Genomic DNA, 22,891 nt, shown 5'->3' on the forward strand with positions numbered 1-22,891 from the left:
GCAGCAGACACTCAACGTGAAAGAATTACGCGTGAGGATCGTGCAGCCCTGCAGGCGAAGGGCCTTTTGGGAGCCTGTCCTGGTGGCCTTCTGGGAGCACACGGAATGCAGATGCTGGGCCCCGCTCAAGAGGCGCTGATGCGTCTGAGGTGGGGACTGGGGCCTCTTTCTGAGAAATACTGACATTGCCTCTCCTTTGATAATACTTTCTCCTCCTTGGGTTACCTTCTTTACTCCATCTCAAGACCTCCCTACAAAATGAGGTGACTTAAAGCTTTCTCATTCAAATTGGCCCTGGTGAATAGAGCTACTCATTCCTGACTTAGGTCCTTTATTACTTTAGGTGACCGCACCATCTCTGCAGCTCCCCTTCGGTGCCTCCCCATCCTCACCCCTACTCACCCCAGTCCACCCGTGCTCCACACCACAGCCAAGAAGAGGTTTTTATGCTGCAAATCAATGACGCCCTTTCCCTGCTCACTCCAAAACCCTCCCCTGTGCTGACCAGAGGCCACTCTGCTTCCCTCGCACTCTCCTCCCTCCCTCTCTCTCTAACTGCTCTGGGCTGCTCAGAGAATGTCGCTTCCTCGAAGAAGCCCTCCTTGACGCCCTGATCTACATCACTTCTCCCAGCCCAACCTCTGGTTGCTCCCTTTTCTTCTCTTTCACAGCACACTGTGGTCTATAGACTCATGGTTATTGGGTTTAGATCTGTCTCCCCACTTCACCACCAGCTCCATGAGACAGGTACTGAGACTAATTGTTCGCCATCATACCCTGCCCTGAGCAGTGCCAGGGAGAGGAAGTGTTCTAGGTGGTGATGAATATGGGCTTTGGGGCCAAAGGGCTCAGGTTCAAATCCTAGCTCTGCTACTTAGTACCTGTGTGACCGTAAGCAAGTTACTTAACTTCTCTGTGCCTCCATTTTCTTCAGTGGGATTATAATAGGACTACCTTATAGTTTTGCTGTGAGAATTAAATGAGAGAATATACAGCAGTCTTGTAGAATGGTGTCTGGCATGTAGAATGCATCCGATACAGGATAGCTTTTTAAAAGTAAGCACTCAGTATATTTTTGTTAACTAAATAAAACACAACAGCATTTTTAGTGGCGACCTTTCCCATCATCTCTGCCCCCTGCCCTAGCCAAAGCATTAGCCCAATCAACTTCTCCCAGCAGTCTGCTCCTTAAAAGAGCTCCACTTCTGCCGTGAGAAGGCTGCTGAATATACTCTCCACTCCGCATTATTAGTCCCAGCTTTGATCCTCTCATCACGTCACTTCCTAAAATATGCGCTCATGTGCCAAGCCATCTCTCTTCCTTCGTTCAAGTATTTCCTGAAATGTGACCTCCTCCACGGAGCCTTCTCTAAGTGGGACTGAGCTCATCATTCCATCCTGTTTCCAACAAATAAGTTAAAGGTTGTTGTTTGAGGTTCCAAAGCTATAAATCGTCTCAGCTTTCACAGGCTGCGGGGTCTCATACTGCAGGGCAGGTGGGGTTTCTTCTCTGCCTGCACTTAAGAATGTGAGTCTAAGGGCAAAAGGTTTGTTTAACTCCCTCTATATACATTTAGCACAATGCCAGTCCACATGGATGCTGAAGAAATGCAACCTGACGATGATTTAATTACTCTGTCCATGCTGGGAATAGAAACCATGAACTCTTAAATCTGTTTCCCCTACTTTACAATGTGTTTCGATGCTGAGTCTATGATGAGACTGGTTTTCTGCATTTACTTTCACAAAAGAACAAATAAAAAAGAAGAGAGAGTTACATGAAAATATCAAAGTAATAAAATTATTTTCCACATCATGAGTCCAAAGATACCTTTAGAACAGTGGTGCATTGTATTAAAAGGTGCCTCATTTAAAGTTTAATTGCACATGCTTTATGTGTTATTTTGTAAATCTAAAATGAATAACCAAAACATGTCAATACTCATTTTTAAAGTACTTGTTGTATTCGGTGCATGCACCATTATGGAGAATTTACACTCAGAGCAAAAAGATTTGTAGCAAAGCATATGACCTTCTTCCCACTACAATGACCATCCCCTAATTAGGCAATGCATCTGATAGTCATTAACAGGAATGAGATAATGAATCACTTTCTCTCTTCTTTGTTAATTTGCTGTAACCAAGCGGCTAATGGATGTCAGAGCTGAGTGATTGCACTGATTATAGTGATTTATAGTTGCAACAAAACAATTTAAAACCATTCTGATTATTCATGTTAAAGATGCTTTATGTTTTGTTTACTAAATGTTTTATGTCCCCCTACCTCCTACCCCTGAAGTACCGTCCCCCTCCTACCCTGCCACTTCTTACAAAAAGACCTCTTTCTAGAAAACTTGCAAGTTGTAGGCTTTTTTTTTATTGTTTTAAACTAAGCCATTTCATTTTGTTTATATATATCCACATATATATACAGATATATAAAGTTTACCCAGTAGAAACGAAAAGCCTTAGGGGTGGAAAGAAAACTTCAGTGGTGCCTAGTTCAAAAGAAGAGAGAAATAAGAGGAAATAAGGCAAACTTCAAGCCACTTACCTTGGGGCTTCCAGTCCCTTCCTCATCCTCCACAGACACATCAGTAGCCAGAATTTCGGCTTTGATGGTACCCAGAGCCCGGAGAATCCAGCTGTGTTGCCGTTTGATTTGCCTCTGCAGCTCCTTCCATTGACTGGCAATCATCCGCAGCATGTCCTTCAGTCCTTCTCCAAAAGAAAGGGAATGCACGAGTTACAGACTCGACTGCATTTTCACCCATTATTATTCTTTATTTAGTAAATTAGACGGATATTTCAAACAATAAACATAATTTTAAACCACCATTACCATCACCTACCATATTAGCATTTATGACTGGGAATTTTTGACTTGACATAAGGCACACAAAAGTGGGATAACCACACAGATGAATGGTTTGGAATTGACTTAGATTCAGTATATTGACTAAAAAAAATGCATGTGGAAAAAAACCTACTATATATAAAAATTATTAAAATGATAGCTTCAGATTCCAAATAAAAGGCCTTGTGTGTAGCTGTGTGGAGACTTCATAACGATCAGAAAGATATATGGAAATAGGTAAAGTTAATTCGATGAGAAATGCTGTAAATGGGCCAGAATTAAGACAGCAGTCTTCAGCATTAGCGCAGCCAATGGATGCTGCTCTTTTCTTATTTAGCTGTGGAAAGCTCAAAGCACGAGCCAAATTCTAAGTCATCCTGTCTTATGGTCTTTTACTACCAGGATAACTATAACCAAATGACAAAACTATTTTTTACTTATAATCTGCTCTTCATAAATACATTAATACTGGGGGAAGAATTGGTTTAAAGCCAAAACTCTGCTAATGCAATGACCGGCAAAGAACATGCAAAATGTTCACGTGTGTGAATTGGCAGGGAAATAATCAGATACCTCTAGACGCCTGCCCTGTATCTGTAATGATATCTATAAGTACCCTAATGCATATGCATTAAAACTATATGCACAATTCTCATGTATTATCTTAATGTTATTTCCAGAGCACCTACATCAAAAAGCATGTCAATATGAAGTTTTCAAGAATGTGATTTCAATTGAAACTCAGGCGAACTGCAAGCCCAAAATAAAATGAACAGACCATTTGGAGGCAGTATTTCATCTTATAAGTATCGCAGCATTGTATGCAGGATATGAAACATTTATAAATCTTGAAGGTCAATCTGATAATGTAAATGTTAATAATACATAAGGAAGTGAATATATGCAGCAATTTATAGCAATGCTTCTTCATTCCTAATAGTCTGGAGACATAAAGACTTGCAATATTTCAGGAGGATTTACCTGCTTTGTGGGATGCAATAAGCTCAAGAAGTTGGTATCCTTCCTCTTCCACAGCTTCCTTGAGAGCACAATGACTGTCTACATTCAACTTAAAACTCTGCAAGGAAAAATATGAGCATCAAACTCTGGCAAGGCAGTTAAACACAAAACATCCATACAAAGCTACTTCCTACTTTTTATCAAGAACCACACAGTCCAATTTACCCAATAGACAAACTAATTTGCAATACTAAAAGCTATTGATATTTGGGATCTGGGCTCAAAATGTTTCCATTAGATTAGCAGAGTGCATCTGTTTGGAAACAGCTGATAAATCTAGAAATTCATTAGGTTTTTATGAAAAGTCAGATCCCATAGGCTATAGCAAAAGTAGCAGTGTTCTATAAAATACCCTGAATTTCTACCAGCACATATGAGCTCTTTTCATCACTTTTGAAAAATGTTAGTGATAGCACTATTTATGAAACCATAAAAAATTGGCAGTATAAATTATATTAGCCTTATGTGCACATATATAAACCCATTAACACAGTAGGGTTTGACTCAGCTCCATTTCTCAGACGTCACAAACCATGGAATATTGAGGTGGATTTAGGTGCTGCACTGAGTCAACTGCTTTTCAAATGTTTGATTTTTAAAAGTTTATTCCTTACACTGTAACACTCCTTTATAAATGAGTACATCAAGTACATCAGGGGCATTTTTCCCTCGTGATAGTCATCCAAAAGACAAAAACTGCCGTCAGGGCTGAATTCCAACGCAGAGTCATTTCTTTCAGGAAGCCTTCCCTAGTGTCTTGCGTGGGGTTAATTCCTCCCGTCTGCTACCTCTGCTCTTTATGTCTGGTTCTATTATAGAATGTAGCATACTATATTGTGCTGTATTTCTAAACTTGGCTACCAAATTATAAACAATTTGAAACAATTGCCAGTTTCACATTTATCTCCAACTCATGTCACATACAAGGTGTTCGATAAATGTTTGCGGGAAGAATGGGTATCTGTTGAAGTGGATCAATAGCACTCTCTGAAGGGGAAGGTTTCCATTTAAATATTTCAAGAAACATAGACTGTTTTCCAAAGGTTCTTCCACCTCTGGAATGTTATGAGATGCTCCAACCACAGGAGGTCCAATGGCGAGTAATCATAGTAACCAATCTGTTGAACTGATGGTTAGTCTTCAGGGTAAAAATCCATTCCTTGAGTTAACTAATTGAAACAAGCATGGATTTTTAACTACTGTATGCCAAATTTTGGCTTCTCCATGATAGGGCTTCAAAATTTACAACATATCTTGCTCTCACTACACACTCATTGAGCAACAGCTGTATGCACTGCAGTGAACTTAATATTAAGAATATTTGACACAAGTTGGAGATGATACAGTCCCAGTTGGAATGTAATTTGGATAAAAGGGGTTAAACAACCATAAATCAGGAAATAAGGTATTCATCCATTTAGAAACAATGTATTGTGCCTATTCTGAACACTGGGCCGGGTAATAGCGACTTAGGGGGAATAAAGCATGGCTTCTGGCATCAAAGGACACCTGCACATGCCACTAGGAGAAGGAAGTGCAGCCTGAGTCATCTTGGATGTTCAGTGGTGAGCCCTGGCTCTCCTCTTCTTAGTGGAGATCTTTTTAAAGCTCAGAAAAGGGACCTTTTCAAAGCTCAGAAGAACAAGCAAAACAATCAAAAGAAGCTGTAAATGAAGAAGATAGGGACAGACAGATCAGGTCTTAAAGCACAAAGATGAGAATTTTGCCTAAAAAAAATTGACGCCAAAATGACAAATCATTTCATCGGACTAAAAGCGCAAGAAACAGTCAAGCTTGACAGAAAGAGACAATATGAGGTTTCCCCAAGGATTGTTCACTATTTCTTGTATTGTCCTCTTTCAGCTACAGGTATTTGGTTGAATAAAATAAAGAATGGCAGGGCCCCGGCCCCGTGGCCAAGTGGTTAAGTTCGCAAGCTCCGCTTCGGCAGCCCAGGGTTTTGCTGGCTCGGATCGTGGGCACGGACATGGCACTGCTCATCGACCTATGCTGAGGTGGCGTCCCACATGCCACAACAAGAAGGACCCACAACTAGGAGTGTACAACTATGTACCAAGAGTTTTGGGGAGAAAAAGGAAAAAAACAAAATCTTAAAAAATAATAAATAAGAAAATAAGATAAAGTATGGCTATGACATATGTGAAGAATGACTACTCACAAGGGATCAGGAGACTAGCTATGGATCTCTGGTACAGGAAATAGTGGGAAAGGTCAAAGTCACATTCATAGATTAAAGTTCCAAAGTGGCTCGGTCTTAGCAGCATCATATCAGGAACATAGACTTTCAGCCATCCCCATGGAACACTGTTAGTGTCTGCCAGGTCCATGGAGGCCCGTGAGTTTTATGTTTGTGAACAGAGAGGCCAAAAAGAGTTCAGAGTCTTTCCTGACCTAATTTTAATTATTTTAAAAGCATAAATTAATACAATAGATATTTATTGAGCAGTCTCTCCCAGACCTATAGACACAAAAGTTAACAATTTACGATTCTGGCACATGCATCTTATAGTCTATTGGGTAAAAGAGATAAGAAAGCAAGCAGCCTTATATGACCCAGCATAGAATAAACGTGTAATTAGGTTTTGGTGTATAATAGAGAGTGGTGAGGCCTAAACTCAACAGTGATATGCCCTGTCCAATGAGATTTAATTAAAAAAAAATTAAAGCATCATGCTGGCCCAGTAAAAACAAGACTGTGGGCCATATTCCATATGAGTGTGGTAAGTGCTGGATGGGTGCTGTGGGAGCCCGAGCTGGGAGCCAGGTTCTGCACAGCCTGGCAGGGAGCTTGTGCAGAAAGGACTGATTTGTATATGGGCCTGGAGACACTCCTTATGGTAGCAGGAAACAGGGAGCCACGAGCAGCTTGGTGTGGCTGGGATAGGATGCAAGCAGGGGAGGTGGGAGCTGTGGTTACACAAGGTACTCAACTCCAAGAACCATGAAAGAGTCATGGAAGAAGATGCCAACAACATGTGAGAGCACCTGGTGCAGTTCTGTGTTCTAGAAAGATCTTTCTGGCTGTTGTGTAGAGTTGACTTTAAAAGGGCAGACTGGAGACAAGGAGGCCATTTAGGAGGCTGCTATGGTAATACAGGCCAGATGTTTCTGCATGCTCATTTTTTTTTTAATTAAAAAAAGGTATGCTTTTTCTTCTAAATGAATGGAAGAAGGAAAAATGAAGAAAATCTTCTGCCTTTTTAAGTTCTTCTCAGTGCGTGAGAGCAGCATGTGCCAGAATTTAGTTCTTTGGCTGTTCTGATGATAAATACCAGAGGTTATTAGTCAGGAGTCTCCAAATGTGAAAGACATATTGAACTGATGAACTTTTACTCCCACTGTCATTTTAAAGAGATGGTATATATGCTGATGAATAAGGCACTTGATGACACTTTCTTCACACAAAAGATTTTTACTACCCTAAGAAAACGAAAACTTGCTTTTTCACAAGGGCAGGAGGAAGAATATGAGTTCAGACAGAAAGACAGAAGCTTGAAAAGTCACCTGCTACCTGCCTCAGGCCATCTCTGCCCAGGCTCCACGCTGAGCTGTGCCCAGCACCATCCTGCCTTTCCCAGGGGGGCTCTGGGCAGGGAAGAAAGCCACGATCCCCTGCTCAGAGCTTGGCAGTTTCTCTTCTCCTCTCCAATGCCATCCACACAGGATGGTCAGATGCTCCTCAAAATAAGAAACATACCTTCCAAATGCTATATGTGCCAAGAAAGGAGAGATTTTTATCAGTAAACATCTCTTTGTTTAAGAACCTTCTAAAAACTTGATGAGAAATTATACAGCCATTAAAATGAAGACTATGAAATCACATAAAAAGACATAGAACACATGACAAGCCAAAAAAGTGAAGATTTAAAATTGTATCTATGATAAAATGAAAGCTATGTAAATGAACAGCCCCAGTGCGTAGAAAAAGGAAAGCGTTAGGGAAATACAACAAAAGGTTAGCACCGTTTCTGCAGGGGAGGATGCGCAGTTAACACAGTCCAGTCTCGTGAAATGAGCTCTCTGTGCTTTAGCTTTCGGAAATATAAAATGGAAATAACACTACCTAACTTCTGGGTTGTTTCAAGAATTAGGGATAATGTTTGTAAAGCTTGGAAGCAGTGCCTGGTAACGAGTGGGGCTAAAGAAAAATCATTACAGACTTTTAAATTCCTTTTCTCTATTTTCCAACCATTCTATGTAGTTAATGGTATTTTATGGCATCTTTAAGCAACAAGTGGCACTTATTGTCAACCGAACAATAACTCCTTAAGTGCAGATACCAAGTTTTGGCTTTTGTGTCACCACCTAGCACAGGCCTGTCCACAGAGGGCACCAAAACACAGATGCTGCTATCGGAGATTCCGGGAGGAGCCAGCGCAGACTGAGAGGCCAAGGATGTGGGTCTTCTTTCGTCTCAAGTGTGTGCCCTTGGACGAGTCATCTAACCCTTCTGGGCTTCTTTTTCCTTATCTACAATCCAGGCATCTGAACTCAATATTTTCCAGTCCTTGGACATTTTTATTTTATCTTTAAGCCAGGCAGTTAAGGATAGGTGGCTCAGGAGAATTTTTATTTATTCTAAACCAGAAAATTTTCAAAAAGGGAAGAATCCCAAAGGCCATCTAACCATTCATCTATCCCAGGGCAGCTCTGTCCCTCAACCATTCCAGGCAGATGTGTCTGTTCTATTTTTAACTGTCTCCAGGGAAGTTTCTTCCAACTTCTCATCCTGAGTCCGCAACATTTCTTCTCAGGAATTTAAGAATCCTGCAAAGAGCAGCACGAGCTTCCCTCTGCTTCAGATTCTTTTGCCAAGTCATCTCTCCAGTGTAGGAGTTAGAAATCAGGGACATTGTGAGACTGTGCCAACAAAATCCACACGTCCAATCAATCACCAAGCCCTGCCGACTTATGTCTCCATCCTTACCACCCCGTATCGACCAAGAGCACCTTAGATTCAGGTCCTCATCATCACCCCTTGCCAGGTTGACTTCAGCAGCCATAGCCCCCTCAAAACCACAATTATTCCTTATTTGTGGCTTCATCTATGAAGGTGCAGGCTTTGTCCTAAGCATGCAGGATGTGTCTGTGAACAAGATGAACATAGTCCCTGACTTCACAGAGCTCACAGTCTAGCGGTGGGTGGAGAGAAAGGGGGAAGATGCATCTTATAAACAGGGAGTTTCAGTTGATTGGGTCGAGGGGGCTATGACATCGTGTGGGATGCTGCTGACGAGCACAGGCTCTGGAGCTGGACAGCCTGGGTTCAAATCCTGGCTCCTCCATCACCCGCTATGTAACTGTGGGCAACCTCTTTGTACTCAGTTTCTTCAGCTGTAAAAAGGAAGAAATGTTAGTGCCTACTTCACAGGGTTGCTGTGAGGATGAAAAGCCTTGACCTGTAGCTCAGAAACCAACATATCATAATAGCTCAAGAAAAACATTTCATTATACAGGTGGTATGCCTACAACACAATTCTGAAGAAGATGTTCCTCTTCTTAAATGGTTCTCCAGTGGTTTCCCAAGGTTGCAGGATACAGTCCAGCCTCTAGTGTGACCTACAGAGCCCTCTAAGATCCTGGCTAAGTCTGCTTCTTCGGCCCCATGTCTGCCGTGAAATGTGCCTGAACTACTTAGTTTCCACCTCACGCCAGCCATCTTGCTCCTCCAAGATGCTGCTCTTGCTGGCACCTCTGCCTGGAAAGTCCTTCTAAACCCTGCTCCTCCTTTAAAATTCAGGTCAGGTGTCACTCTCTCTAGCAAGTTTTCCCTGACCATCTTCCATTCTCCCATTTCCCCTCCTCAGCATCCACAGAAGCTTGGCAGAGCTCAAACCTTTACTTACTGCACTGTTGTGTAACTATTGATGATGCGTCTCCTTTCCACTCATGAGTTCCTTGACAGTAGAACTTGTCACTCATTTTCCTATGCTCAGTGCCTAGGACAGTGCCTGGCACCTAACAAATGTTCAGGGAGCAAATGAATGAAGATTTGTACCAAAAACCTTCCACATAGCTTTCAAACTGCTGTAGCATTTTGTGAGATATTGGTGCAATCACTCTTCGCTTGGAAGTGGTTGATAAATGTCCCCAAATTTTGCTCAGTGAACACCATGTAAATGAGCTGTCATGTTCCTTCGCTTACAAAATTACTTGCCAATTACACTTAGATGATCCCAGTGTAATTGCCATGTAAGCTGTACCCTGGCTGAGATAGCCCAAATCATCAATTTAACTTTACCCTCTCATCAAATGGTACTCACCACACAATTAAACAAATGGTCAGCCACCACCACAATTGTATATCTCCCCAACAAAATGAAGTGGCTACATTTGTCACTGATTTATCAGTTATGACAATATGCAACACACCAACAGGTATAATACCAGAAGCTTAAAAAAATAAAAAGCACTATGCACTCTTGAAAAAGAAGTTCCAAGTTTATGATCAAAAAGAAAAGCATTATAAAAAACTGTTTTCTTTAGGGAAAAAAAAGAAGGCACTAAGATACAAAGAGAAAAATCCTCGTTCTTCCTGAGAAGACCTTCTTCCTGAAACCTCAGAAATTAAAAATATTTCCAAGCACTTGAAAGTGAATTTAGCTCTTCAGACAAATCACAATTTCGTTCAAACAAACAGTTAATTTTTTGTGTGGAAGGTAAATATGTTTTACTAAGATTGACATTCTTTTCTGATAGACTTGCTAATATCTGATGCGAGAATTAGGTAGATGGGAGAGATCCTGAATGGGGATGGTGCCTCTTACTGACCAAATTTTCACTTGCTTTTCTGAATGCTGCCTCCACACCTGGCACAGGTAACCACATTGACTTTCCAGCATGGCCACCTTAGGTCACATGGATTCTCAAACACAGGTTCTCTCTAAAGGGACCATTTGACTTCCAAAACACACTTCTCTGAGGCCCTGATTGAAAAAGAGGTCAATTCTGGCCCAAATATCTCTCTACCCCCTGCGGTGGAATAATTGACGTGCAACAGCCCCTACAGATGTGGAGTCACCAAGGTGATGGATGGATACAAGTATATTATTCACACGTGCATCTGCTAATATACAGGTCCCACTGCAAACACCAGGACTTAAGAATATTATGTGGATTTAGGACAATCCCTGAAGGACTCCAGTTCCATTAAAAATTTGTTTGGCAGCCTGGGGCAGATCTATTCCAACTCCCACATGCTTCATGCGTTTGAGAGAAGAAACCAAACTGCTTGAAAAACAAATTTAATAAATTTTGTAATGTCAAGTCATTAACATCCTGTCTAGTCATACAGTCCTCATATTTTGAAGCAGTAACATTAACCTCTGGAATTTTTTTTTAACCTTTCTAATATCTGAGTTAACATTTTTATTTTCCTCATGTTTTCTGCCAAAGGGGATGAGTCACATTCTGAAAACAGAGGAAAACATTCCTACTTTTTCCCTCTATTGGTGTTTTCCTTGTCACAAATATACCAGGTAACAACCAGAAAGCTCTGTGACCAGCTCCATGTTGGTCTGGAAATAGCAGAGGAAATATTTTAACTTGCAGACATTCCCAGTTATTGTTTGACGATTTATAATGTTAGTTATAATTTGCTGCCTGTAATGGTTATACCGCGGCTTTTACAAATGCTCATTCATTCATTCAGCAGATATTTTTAGTACCTATTATGTACTTGCAAGGCTGGGGGTCAGAGGAGACAGCAAAGAGACACAGGCTAGGTGACAGTCACAGGTGAATCGTTGAGGGAAGGGTCAGTGGGGAGACAGCTTCTCTAGGAACACTCAAGCTGCTCACACCACATGTTCTCGGGTCTCCAAGGAAGATGCACACGACCCCCCCAAAACGAACAAAGTATCCTCACATACAACGTTCTTCTTTGATCTTCACAACAACCTTCAGTAGATAGGACAGGCATTTTTCTGACTAGTGTAAAGATCTGTTTCGGGCCTGAATCTTTCACCTTAATATCATTTACACTAGGTGAATTGTTTCAAGATTTCAAAATTCCATGCCACACAGTAGATAGTAGGATCTGCATGGGGGTCTACACAGGGAGAGAGGCAGGTGACAGCACCCTGGCTCACAGGAGTTAGGTCGTACTCTGGCTTTTGTCCACACACAGTATTGCTGGGCGTGTGCACGAACCCGGAGGGCAAGGCCAGTCTGTAAACTTTCTCTTGAGTGCTCAGCACACCACCGCCCTAAACAGGAAGTCTTAATAAATCCAGTGTTTCCCTGGCATTCTAACTTAAAACGGTCATTATGTCCTAAAAAGAAGAATAAATAAGTAATAAATTAGTAAAATGTCTAGGTACCAATAATTTTCAAAATGATGAGAACTGCTGGGTGTTATGGCGCAAAAGTCCTTAAACTGAGTCAGGCAAAAAGTATGTTCCCAGGTGCTTTGAACAGTCCAGGGATCCTTTGTAACTGAAAAGGAAAGACAATGCCATTTGTCTCCTAGATACACAGAATTAGGGTTATATGAGCAAAGGACTACGGTACTTTCACACATCCAAAATGATGAGCCTCCTGTCCCCACACATCAACCTCAAAATGCCTGCATGCTATAAATTCCCCACAGACCTTTCCATCCCAACCCACCAAAGGAAGGAACTCAAGGCCGGGAGTTGAGCATTTCAAATCCCCCAAAGAGAAGTAATGCTGCTCCCTACTCATCTCAGCTACTTCCTTTAAACTGATGGGAATCAAGGGGACAAGCAAATGGAAGTTCCAAGTTCCTACGAGACCACCAGCTCTGCTCAGTGAGACGGAGGGAGGTGTCAGTGAAACTCACACAGCTCAGGCTTTCGAAGTCTGACCAACAGCCTCCACTAGCTGAGCACAACAGCGACGTGCAGCTGCCCGTCTTGTGAAGCTCCTCTTTCTTGGGCCAGGGCTACCTGTCTTCTCAGAAGAGAGGGAGGCAAGGAGAGCTGGGCACCAGCAAATGGGAAAAAGGGAGGCCTGTCATCTCTTAACCTCAAGCCATGAAAAACGGAGCAGAGGTGGAGACAGGAGGGCAAGCAAAAGAAAAAGGGCTGAATGTATTTGGGGAAATTTTCTTGTATGGCTAAAAACTCTGTGAGAAGTATATTGTTTCTTTTACGATATAAATGAAAGCTATTTAATAAAAAATAGGATATAACATGAAGATCTAAATATAGATAATAAATGCACGAAAATATCTATAGAGATTTTGTTAGCCAGACATATTAGTAGTTTAATCCAATCTGTTTTTGTAAGACTTCAGGTAATGTCAACAGGGAAAAATTTTCAAATCCTTTAAGGGTACCAAGACTCTCAGCACTGTCTACAGGATTTTGGTGCTTCTGTGCCACCTTGTGGTAGGGACCTCAAATTGCAGGCACTGATCCTAAAATGAACAACAAAGTTCTGGAAGGTGGGCTTTCAAAGTTACCCCTATAAACTTGGACTCGAAACTCTGTACACACACAAACATGGACCCTACTCACTTTTTAGAACCTAAAGAAAAAACCATCCCTAGAGAATGACAGACTCTCACTACATGGGGGCCCTGAGTGCTTCTGCAGACGGACAACAGGACAGAGAGATTCTCAACTGGTGCTAAAATAACCCGAATGCTCGTTGCATAATTATTTGCAAGAGCATAAATAAGGAGGCCGCTTCACTGGCCATCGTCATGGGAATGATTGAATAAATTGTGGTACATCTACACAATAAAATATTGAGGATCTGCTAGAATGTATAGTAGACCTTAATGTACTGACAGAAGGAAGTCTGAGATATGTTTAGATACAAAAAGCAGTCATTGAACAGTATATATAACATGAATGCAAAATCATTAAAATGTGTGCATTTTTACATAAAAAGGTTCAAAAAGATATGGAACAAACTGTTTATGTTGGTCACCCAAGGGAGGGGAAGGCTTTTTACTTTTAATTTTATGTTCTTTTATATGGTTTGAATTTTTTCCATTGAGTATAATTTAATGCTTGCCTTTAACTAGAGTCCCCTAATCACAGCAGTTGTATGAAAGACAAAGTTTGTTCCACTTTTGGCACATACCCCCAATGACCACTAGGCTCTTGTAGTATTTGCCCCCTCTCTTCCATGTAAACACTACTTGTAATGTTCACACTTCCTGGTTTCGCCCACCCCTCAGATGGCCCTGGAGCTTCAGTCCCACTCCACACACAGAGAGAAAAGCTTTCAGCCAGTTTCCACACCCTTCCACACATCAAGTCTTGGTCATATTTCTGTCACTGTGGGCTGCGGGCCTTCCTGTGCTATTCTCAAGGACATTAGTAACGTCAGGGGAGACCCGTGAAGATGAAACAGATGTTGGTAATGAGATTTCTGACTAGACAAGGCAAAGCATCAAAAAGAGAACTGTTGACACATCTCTCTAATCCATCCTTCTCTCTCTAATCCACCCCCTCTGTTCTTTCCTACCTCCCATCTGACCCACATCCTCTCCAGTTCTGCTCAGACATCATCTAATCCACTCATTCAACAACAGCCTCCCTGATCTTAGGCTCGTTCGTTCCATCCATGACAGTGTAAGCAAACTCCGTAGAACATGCTGGTCTTCCCAGGACTGGAGTCCAAACACGCTTTTGCTTATCAGCCTGGCCTTCACGTCTGCCTCACCCCAGATTCCTTAAGCTGTTGAGATATCCATGTTCTTTTGGAACAGAACCCAAAAAATAGTTTCTTTTAAAAACATTTCTATTAATATCACAGATAAGGGACTCATTTCCTTAATATATACACAAAGCTCCCATAAATCCTGATGCAAAAGGCCAATGACTCAACAGAAAAACAGGCTAAGAATATGAGCAGACAGTTCTCAGAAAAGAAATACAAATGACTCCTAAAAATATGAAGAGGTACTCAATGCCACTTAAAATACAAGAAATACAAACTAAACTACAGTGAGATGCCATTTGTAACTATCAAAGGAACAAAGATCAACCAACGTGATAACATATTCCAATAGCAAAGATGCGCAGAAATAGGCGTTCTCATGCATTGCTAAGTATAAATTGGTACAATCTCAAGAAAGGACAATTTGGCAATACATGAAAATTTTAAATGCATGTAAACTTTGACCCAGAAATTTCACATGTAAGGTATTTATTCTGAGGATATACTTATACTATGCAAATGATGAATATCCAAGGATATTCACTGAAGCACTGTCTATAATAGAAAAAGACCACAAACAACCTAAATTTTTATCAGTAAATTATGGCATATTCATAAAAGGAACATTGTGCAGCCATTCAAAAAGATGAAGTAGGTCTATATTTACTGATTTTGAATTAGTGCTAGCATAAATTAAGGGAACAAAGTTAAGTACACATATGCATTTGTTTTCAAATACCTGGAATAACTCTGAAAGGATATAAAGAAACAAGAAACAGTAGTCGCCTCAAGAGAGGAGAATTGGAGTGGGGGGACATAGGTGGGAGGCCTATTTTTTTATTTTCTACCTTTTTACTCCCTTCCTTTATTTACCTTTGGAATTTTGTGTTATATCCATATATTAGTCGAAAAAAAACACATTTAAAGAGAGTGATAACAGTCTATAACAGTGATAACATATCCTTCAAATGCTCTTCTCAAATCCATTTTCCATTATGCCCATAGTTATTCTCTCATCAAAGCCATGGACTTCATCCAGTTATCTATGCCAAGCTGACCCTATGCCCATGGAATTGACAGTTGATTCATGCCACTCTCCTGTTTTAAAATAAAATCAAACCTCTAATGAGTCCCCATTGTCCCCAGAGAAAAGTTCAATCCATTAAAAAAACATTCAATCTCCTTTACCACCCAACCAGCACCAATCTAGTCTCAGCCACACCGAATGGCTTACCACAGTTGCCTTACTTGCCCATAAAATTTCCTCCCATCTCCTCTCCTCCCCTTTCTATCCAACAAATGATATATGACGTGTGAGGTCTACACCAAATTACCTCTTTGAGCCTTTTCTACCCTCAGGAAGAACCAACAAAACTTTTCTCTGTGCTCTGAACAGTACTTTGCTTATCCTACAAGAAGTATACTGCCCAAAATTATGTTACATACATCATTCATGGGTCCAAAGACAACTACATTTAACCTATGGTCATCTCCTTTAGACTGAAAATCCCTGGAAGTAAGAAGCCAAATCAGTCATCACATATTCCCAGCACCTACTAACTTCCTGGCACTCCAAGGTGCTTAATATATATGAATTCACCATCACCATTTACTCCCATGTTTCCTCATTAATCAACTTGAATTAAGCACGTGGTTTTCCAAGGCTGTTTCTATGCGGTTGGTTAATGCTTGCCCAATGTGACATGGTGTGACCTAGGCAAATTTATCACACAAGTTTAAGGCAGGCTCTTGAGCTTGGTTCTTCTTCCTAATTCTTGCACTGTTGTCTGGCGTCTGTTTGACTTTGCTTTCTCCTGTTGGATACTCTTACTGACTATAGATTTAAAAAACTCCTGGTTTGCTTTCCTGCAATTGATTGCATAAGATGTGGTACCCATTTCGTGAGTTAGGCATGTATAAAAACTGTTTGAGAGATCAGAGTTATCTTTTCAGGAGGAAATGGACAGGAAATGAAATCTCTGGAGGGAGAAGTTGCTGTCCTGCTCTGCTGCTTTACTCTAAAACACTCTACCTCTGAAGATACTATAAATTCTCTCAAAGGAAAAAACATCTAAATCGTTTGCCAAGAACTATTTATGATTCTTCTATTCAAATGTAGTTCTTGGTGACTTTTGCTTCTTTAGCCAATAAAAAAGGTGGTGAGGGAACCATCTAAATGTCCACCAACAGGTGAATGGATACACAAATTGTGGTATGTCTATGGAACGGAATATTACTCAGCAATAAAAATGAACAATTGAAACAGGCAACTTTGAAATGAGTATGGTTGGTGAAAGAAATAGGTTTTTAAAAAAGTACATAGTGTTTGACTGCCTTTATGTAAAATTTTAGACAGTACAAACTAACCTAACAGTGACAGAAAGCAGATCAATGATTGTTTAAGGATGGGGGAAAGCCAGGATGGAAGGGAAGGAGAAATTATAAAGGGTTGAGAGGAAGCTTTTGAAAGTGGTGGGCATGTACACTATCTTGATTGTGGTGATGGTTTCATGGGTGTATACAATTGTCAATTGGTCAAAACTTGCAAAATTGTACACTTTAAATATGTACAATTTATAATATGTCAATTATACCTCAATAAAGTTATTTTAAAAAGTGGGCAGAGGTGAGGAAGGAGTCCATCCAAGAATGTATGCATACAATGCAATTTTAAAAGTGATTTTCAAAGAAGAGGGATGCTCAATACTCACAAAATACCTTTCCAGAATGACATTTTCCTGAAAATGTCATTTTCTAAGAAGATAGGAATTGTATTTTTGAAAGGAGCAGCCAGGTTGCAAGCAGATGATTAATTATCATGGAAAATCATTGATGTAGCATCACAATTTCACAGTATTTCTTACAGTTGAAATAAAGCTCCTTCATATCTCTCATAAAGGTATTGTGAAGCTTTAATTGATTTGTGTTAGTGAAAACCCTTGGTTACCATCATGGAAAATAATTGAAATAAGTACCAAAATATAAATGTACAACTTTTGTTATTGTTTTTATATGTGTTTTTCTTTACAATAAACATTGCAGAGTGCCAACTATTCTAGTACATTATTAAACCACAGAAGACGCTGAACTCAGGGGCTCACACATCTGTTGATTTAATGTTAAACTATAGAATCTGTAGAGATGTTTAAAGAAACTCATAACTATTTCTACATGCTGGATAATCTTGCAAACACTGCTTACCCACTCATTAAGAAGCAGTAATGACTTATGCAGGGTGAACAAAGGAATATAGATCTCTAGGCTTAGTTGTATACTTTCTTTATGGAAAGGTAGGGTTTTTTGCCTTCTTTTGAGAAGAATAACAATATTAACTCAGCACTGCATAAGAAAATACAATAAAAAATATAACTGACAATATCGATCAGGAGGACAATGTAGACATCATCCTCAGAGAGACAAAGTAACTCAGAGTTTGTCTGAAAAATGTATAAACAACAGGCTGTATTTAGCGTAACAGACTCAGCATGCGGTATAACAGTGACTCAGTTAATTGTCCTTAAGTATCACTCAGTGGTGATGTACACACACTAGATCTTCAGTAACGGTTACACCATGCTAATCAAAATTTCAGATTGTGAGTAAACATCCAGTGAACAGATCTGTAAGTCATAGTCCCTCATTGTTCGCAAAACAGAGATAAAGAAGATTTACCTAAGCTTTCTCTATTCAACCAATATAATCAGACATGACTGTGGAGAAAACTCATTCAAGAAAGTGTTGATCATTAGGCAGAAATGAGGTTATTTTTTAAGAGATAAACATTTTAGGAAGGACCCTTTGCTGTGGATCTAACGCAGAGATCTAATGTAGAGATCCACAGCAAAGGGCATAATGGTTTCCACCTTTTGAATGACAATGTCATTATGAGGTGGCTATGGTACCTGCGATTCATTAGTCAGCTGTAAAGTGTTCTGCTATTTATAAGGCTAGAATACAGTAGTCATATGCCACAGGTGGCCATTTAAATTTACACGTAAGTTCATTAGAATTAAAGTTCATTTCCTCAGTTGCTCTACCCACATTTCAAGTGCTCAGTAGATATATGTGGTTAGTGGCTCCGGCATTGGACAATACAATACAGAATATTCCATCATCATAGAAAGTTCTAGTGGATAGTATTCAGCTAGAATGGGACAGAGGCCAACACAGATGCTAAGTAAGGAACTCCGCAATGTGGTTTTGAGAATGGGAGTGCATATTGGTTCCAAAGAGGCCATGTTGCTCAACTCCCGAAGAGAAGAGAGACCTTGGTTCATACTCTCCCAGCATGGCTTTCAATAAATAGCCTAGAATTAAAGTACTCTTTATGTCCCCATGCCCTCTGGGACCTCAAAAACTAAATGTGTGTTTTCCATAAAATATTAAATCAAGAGAAATTAAGACAGCACACTTAATGTGAAATAAAGTTCATATACTCCTGTTTAAACACAGATTAGAATTTCTGTCAGAACAATGCCAGTGAAAAGTTGACATTCTAATTAATACAATTTACATTATAAAGCACTGAATGTCTTTATCTTGCTATTATGAAATGCCCTCTTTAAAAAAAAAATCAAGGCTCTACTCAACAGGGAATTGAGTACTAAGGGCAGTATTTAAAAACCCATGTACAAGAGAGGTGGCTAGAGTCATTGGCATTTTTACACACCATCCACCCAGGTCTCTAAAAAGGGAAGCTATACAACCACCCTCCCCCACACAGTTCTGTCATTCTTTATCACTTACAAGGCTATTTGCATGCAGCAATGGGATTTTGAGGGTGTTTTTCTTGCAATGATGTAAGACACACTGCAAAACACGAATACCAAAAAAACAAAAACACTGTCTCTTTTTCCCTTCTTCTCTCTCTCTTTCTTCTCCCTCTCTCCCATTCTCTCACTTAACATCACAGGGAACAGTTCTGGAGCCCTGTGAACTCGCACACATGTAGGACTCCCACACGATGTTTATTCAATCCGAATTCTGAGTGTGTAAGAGGGGCAGAAAATCAACCCCACAGATGGGTGCCCAAGGATACGTGTTCAATGCCTTTGTCAATTTTATGCTATCAGTGAAAGGAATAAAGATGAGATCCTTAAAGCTTGAATTTTCATTTCCTATGACAACGTGCTCTTTCTTCATGCTTTATCACACTCCGCTACGTGGTTTCCACCCCTTCATAATTGATATCGGCCATTTGAAGCATTCAGTAAAAACCTCATGAGGTTCATCAAATGTCCCCCAGTCTATAATTCTTGCCTCTAACATATTCAGAAGCATATTCATCCAAGTGTTTTCCACTTCCTCTCATGGTTTTCCCTGTGCACAGGGACAACTGTAATGACAGTTGTATTAATTATATGCTGAAAAACCCACATAGCAGCAAAAATGATGGAGATCATCATTTTAAATATTTTATTAAAATAACCCAGTGTAGAACAGATAAAGTAGACCCTCTTGATAATGAGAGGTTCATTAATTTTACAAGAATTCTAGAAGGCTTAGAATGGTCATCAAAATTATCTCTCTCATTTATTATTTTTTTTTTAAGAAGAAGAAAGCCTTCAATCATTGCTTTAAAGAGCAAGGGTCTAGGAAAATTTTCTAAGGTATTTTAAAAATAGTTACTTACCTTTCTGGAAAAAGTTTTGAAAAAATAGCTTGAAATATGGAGGATTTAGATTTCATAGTATTTCTTTAAATGCCTGTAAATTTTCAGTTCTGCGGTTTACCCCATTAAAACTTGGTTTCATTAGCATACAAGAATTCTGATAAATAAAATTGATATTATCCATAAACAAACAAACAGTGCATTAAAATCCTCCCATTACTAACAGTAAGAGCAACACAGTCTTGCCTACCAAGTGCGTCTCCAGGTACAGTTTAAGGCCATCTGTCTCTGCTTTAGGGGGTGTCCAATTCTCAGTGGTTTCCATGGCTTCGTTTAACCATTGAATGAATTCATCCAGCTTGTTTACAAACCCCTTATGACAGAAAAGAAAAGGGAAAAAAAGGACAAGAAAAGCTTGTTAGTTGGTTATTTTTTAAAGCCAATCTTAATAATTCCAGACCGCACTGATGATAAAATTGATACCACTGCATTCTTGTCCTAGTTCCATGCTGTACAATGGAATTTCCACTACTCCTGGCACTGAAATCTATCAAAACGGAGAGAAATGGTCCATGACTCCCTCTCAGTTTTTTTCTAGGGACGCTTTTCTGAGGAATTTGGGTTGGATTACAGGGTGTCATTGTAAAGGTAAGCTCAAACCATCAAAGCATTTCTGGTGTCTAACAAGCACCCCCTCACCAAAAAATCGGGTCAGCTCTGCTAGGAATACTTGTTGGCTGTGGGATATAAAAGCATTCCTGTAAAGATGGTGTTCTTTACTCAGAGGCCTATGAAGCTGAGCTGCCTTAACTGAACCAGAAATCTATTTTTAAATCACATAGTATTTAAAGGCACTTGGATGAGTTCTACTGACAGCCCAAATATCAGTGGCTGAGCCTGGGTTCTAAGAAGCAAGGAAAGGCAGGGGAGGCGGGACCAATGAATGAACATAAACGCCTGACTCTGGGTGTGTCCCAGACATAAAAAGTATTCTTGGCTAGGAAGCACAAATCACAATAATCTTGAAATTTTTCAAATAATGGTTATAAAAATTTATTGACCATTTAAAAGAACACATCTGTAGAAACGGAAAATATTTTGAAAAAATGAAAGTCCAGCTCTGAACCTAAGGGAAGGAGATGGGGTTGGGTGCCTGCTCTCCAAATCCAGGTAAACAGCACCACCTGGAGGTCGAAAGGAGCAGGGACTGGCTTCTACATTTGTACTCATCAAGATGGTTTGGGATGCCATTTCCCTATTAAACTTAACTCGTTCTTCAGATTTGCCTTTTGATTAATCTTGATTAATATTTTAATGCTTAACTAAGAATATCCTGAGACTGAAGTGGGAATAGGTGAAAATTCATTTTCTTTATCATGCTTCTCAGAAGCTAGGTTTTGATATTAAGGTTTCTCCTAGATAATAGTTTACGATTCATAACACCTTAATTCAAGCAATTGATTGGCCTCAAAATAACTAATAGAAAAAGATAATATGGCATTTAGAAGAGTGGTAAGGAGAAAGGCAGACAAATGACACTCAGAAACACATTCCTGTCTGTCAAAGGGGGGTAAGACAGAGACGTAGGCAGGAGACCCATGGAGTCAGATCAGACTGTCCCACATGCTCTGCTGTGTTGTCAGTCTGGGTGGAGCTCAGTCTATCATCCCACGGGGTGGTGTGCCATTTGTTTTCCCATGTTCCTAAATGCTCCCCAAAGCTGCCCCTATTGAAAACACCCCTACTGTGCCAAGTATCAGAGGACAATCACACCCATTCTTTTAAAAATCTACCCTAATCAGGTAGTTTTGGTAAAGCCAATAAGAACTATAATTTAGAAACATCTTACATAGAAACTAAGGCCTATGTAACGGCAATTGGCTGAACTGGGAACTAGGAAGACAGTTCCACCTGCCTCAAGTCCTAGCCTTCAACCCTAAACTAATGGCATCACTGAGGCTACCTCTGTCATCACTCGGAAGAGTTTCTTTTAGGTGATGTGAAAATGTGTCCTGCAGGGATGGCTTCATGAGTTTCACACAATGCATTCCCCTACCAAACGCATTTTCTGATGATCCACCCAAATCACCCTTTTCTCTAGTTTTCTCATATTCCAACTGGTTCTAAATGCTAAGAATTCCTGCCAAGTAATTCCTTTCGCCTTTTCTAATATATTTAGGGTAGTAGTTTGTCTGCTTTTCCTCCTCTCCTGCATTTTCATAAATTTGAGAGTTGCTTTGCTTTTCATTTCCCCCCAAATACTCAACCCTTTTAACGTAGAGGTTACCATAGCCAAGCTCTCTGTTCTCAGTAGAGCCTCTCACCTGTGCAAAACGTCACTCCCCAAGTCCCTCTTCCTGGCAGACGGCCCAGGACTCAGAATACATAAGAAATTCATATCTGACTTGACGTTTACCGTAGACTCCTACAGACGTGTACAGTAATTTGTGAGCATAAACATGGGTAAAGTCTGTGAGAACTGTCCTAATTCTTGATACTCTCACTATTAAATTCTGTGAAAAATTAAGACACCCTTTGCTGACCAAATGGACTCATAGAAATATCATCTACAAAACCTCATCAGAATGTCAGAGTCCAGATAGTTGATAATCTTGAGATGAAAATAGTATTTTATAGTATGTATATTATGAAATAATATCTACTATTGAATTGGACTTGAGTTGTGATATCTCTCTATATAAATTGATTTGGGGAGAAAATTAAACCAAGAAGTAAATTATTTT

The 22,891-nt window shown here is 40.0% G+C and overlaps 1 protein-coding gene across 7 annotated transcripts in view; it reads right to left on the reverse strand.

Annotated features, from left to right (window-relative positions):
• AKAP6 (A-kinase anchoring protein 6) overlaps positions 1 to 22,891 on the reverse strand; it is a 512,511-nt gene that overhangs the window by 194,649 nt on the left and 294,971 nt on the right. For all 7 annotated transcript variants that reach the window (XM_046655043.1, XM_046655046.1, XM_046655040.1 and 4 more), the window contains 3 exons: positions 20,398 to 20,520; positions 3,839 to 3,935; positions 2,555 to 2,718 (listed from right to left, as the gene is read on the reverse strand). In XM_046655043.1, coding sequence (XP_046510999.1) covers positions 2,555 to 2,718; positions 3,839 to 3,935; positions 20,398 to 20,520 — 384 coding nt within the window. The remainder of the gene's footprint in view (positions 1 to 2,554; positions 2,719 to 3,838; positions 3,936 to 20,397; positions 20,521 to 22,891) is intronic.

This window comes from Equus quagga, chromosome 2 (genome assembly GCF_021613505.1).
Source record: "Equus quagga isolate Etosha38 chromosome 2, UCLA_HA_Equagga_1.0, whole genome shotgun sequence".
In the NCBI taxonomy this organism is placed as follows: Eukaryota; Metazoa; Chordata; class Mammalia; order Perissodactyla; family Equidae; genus Equus; species Equus quagga.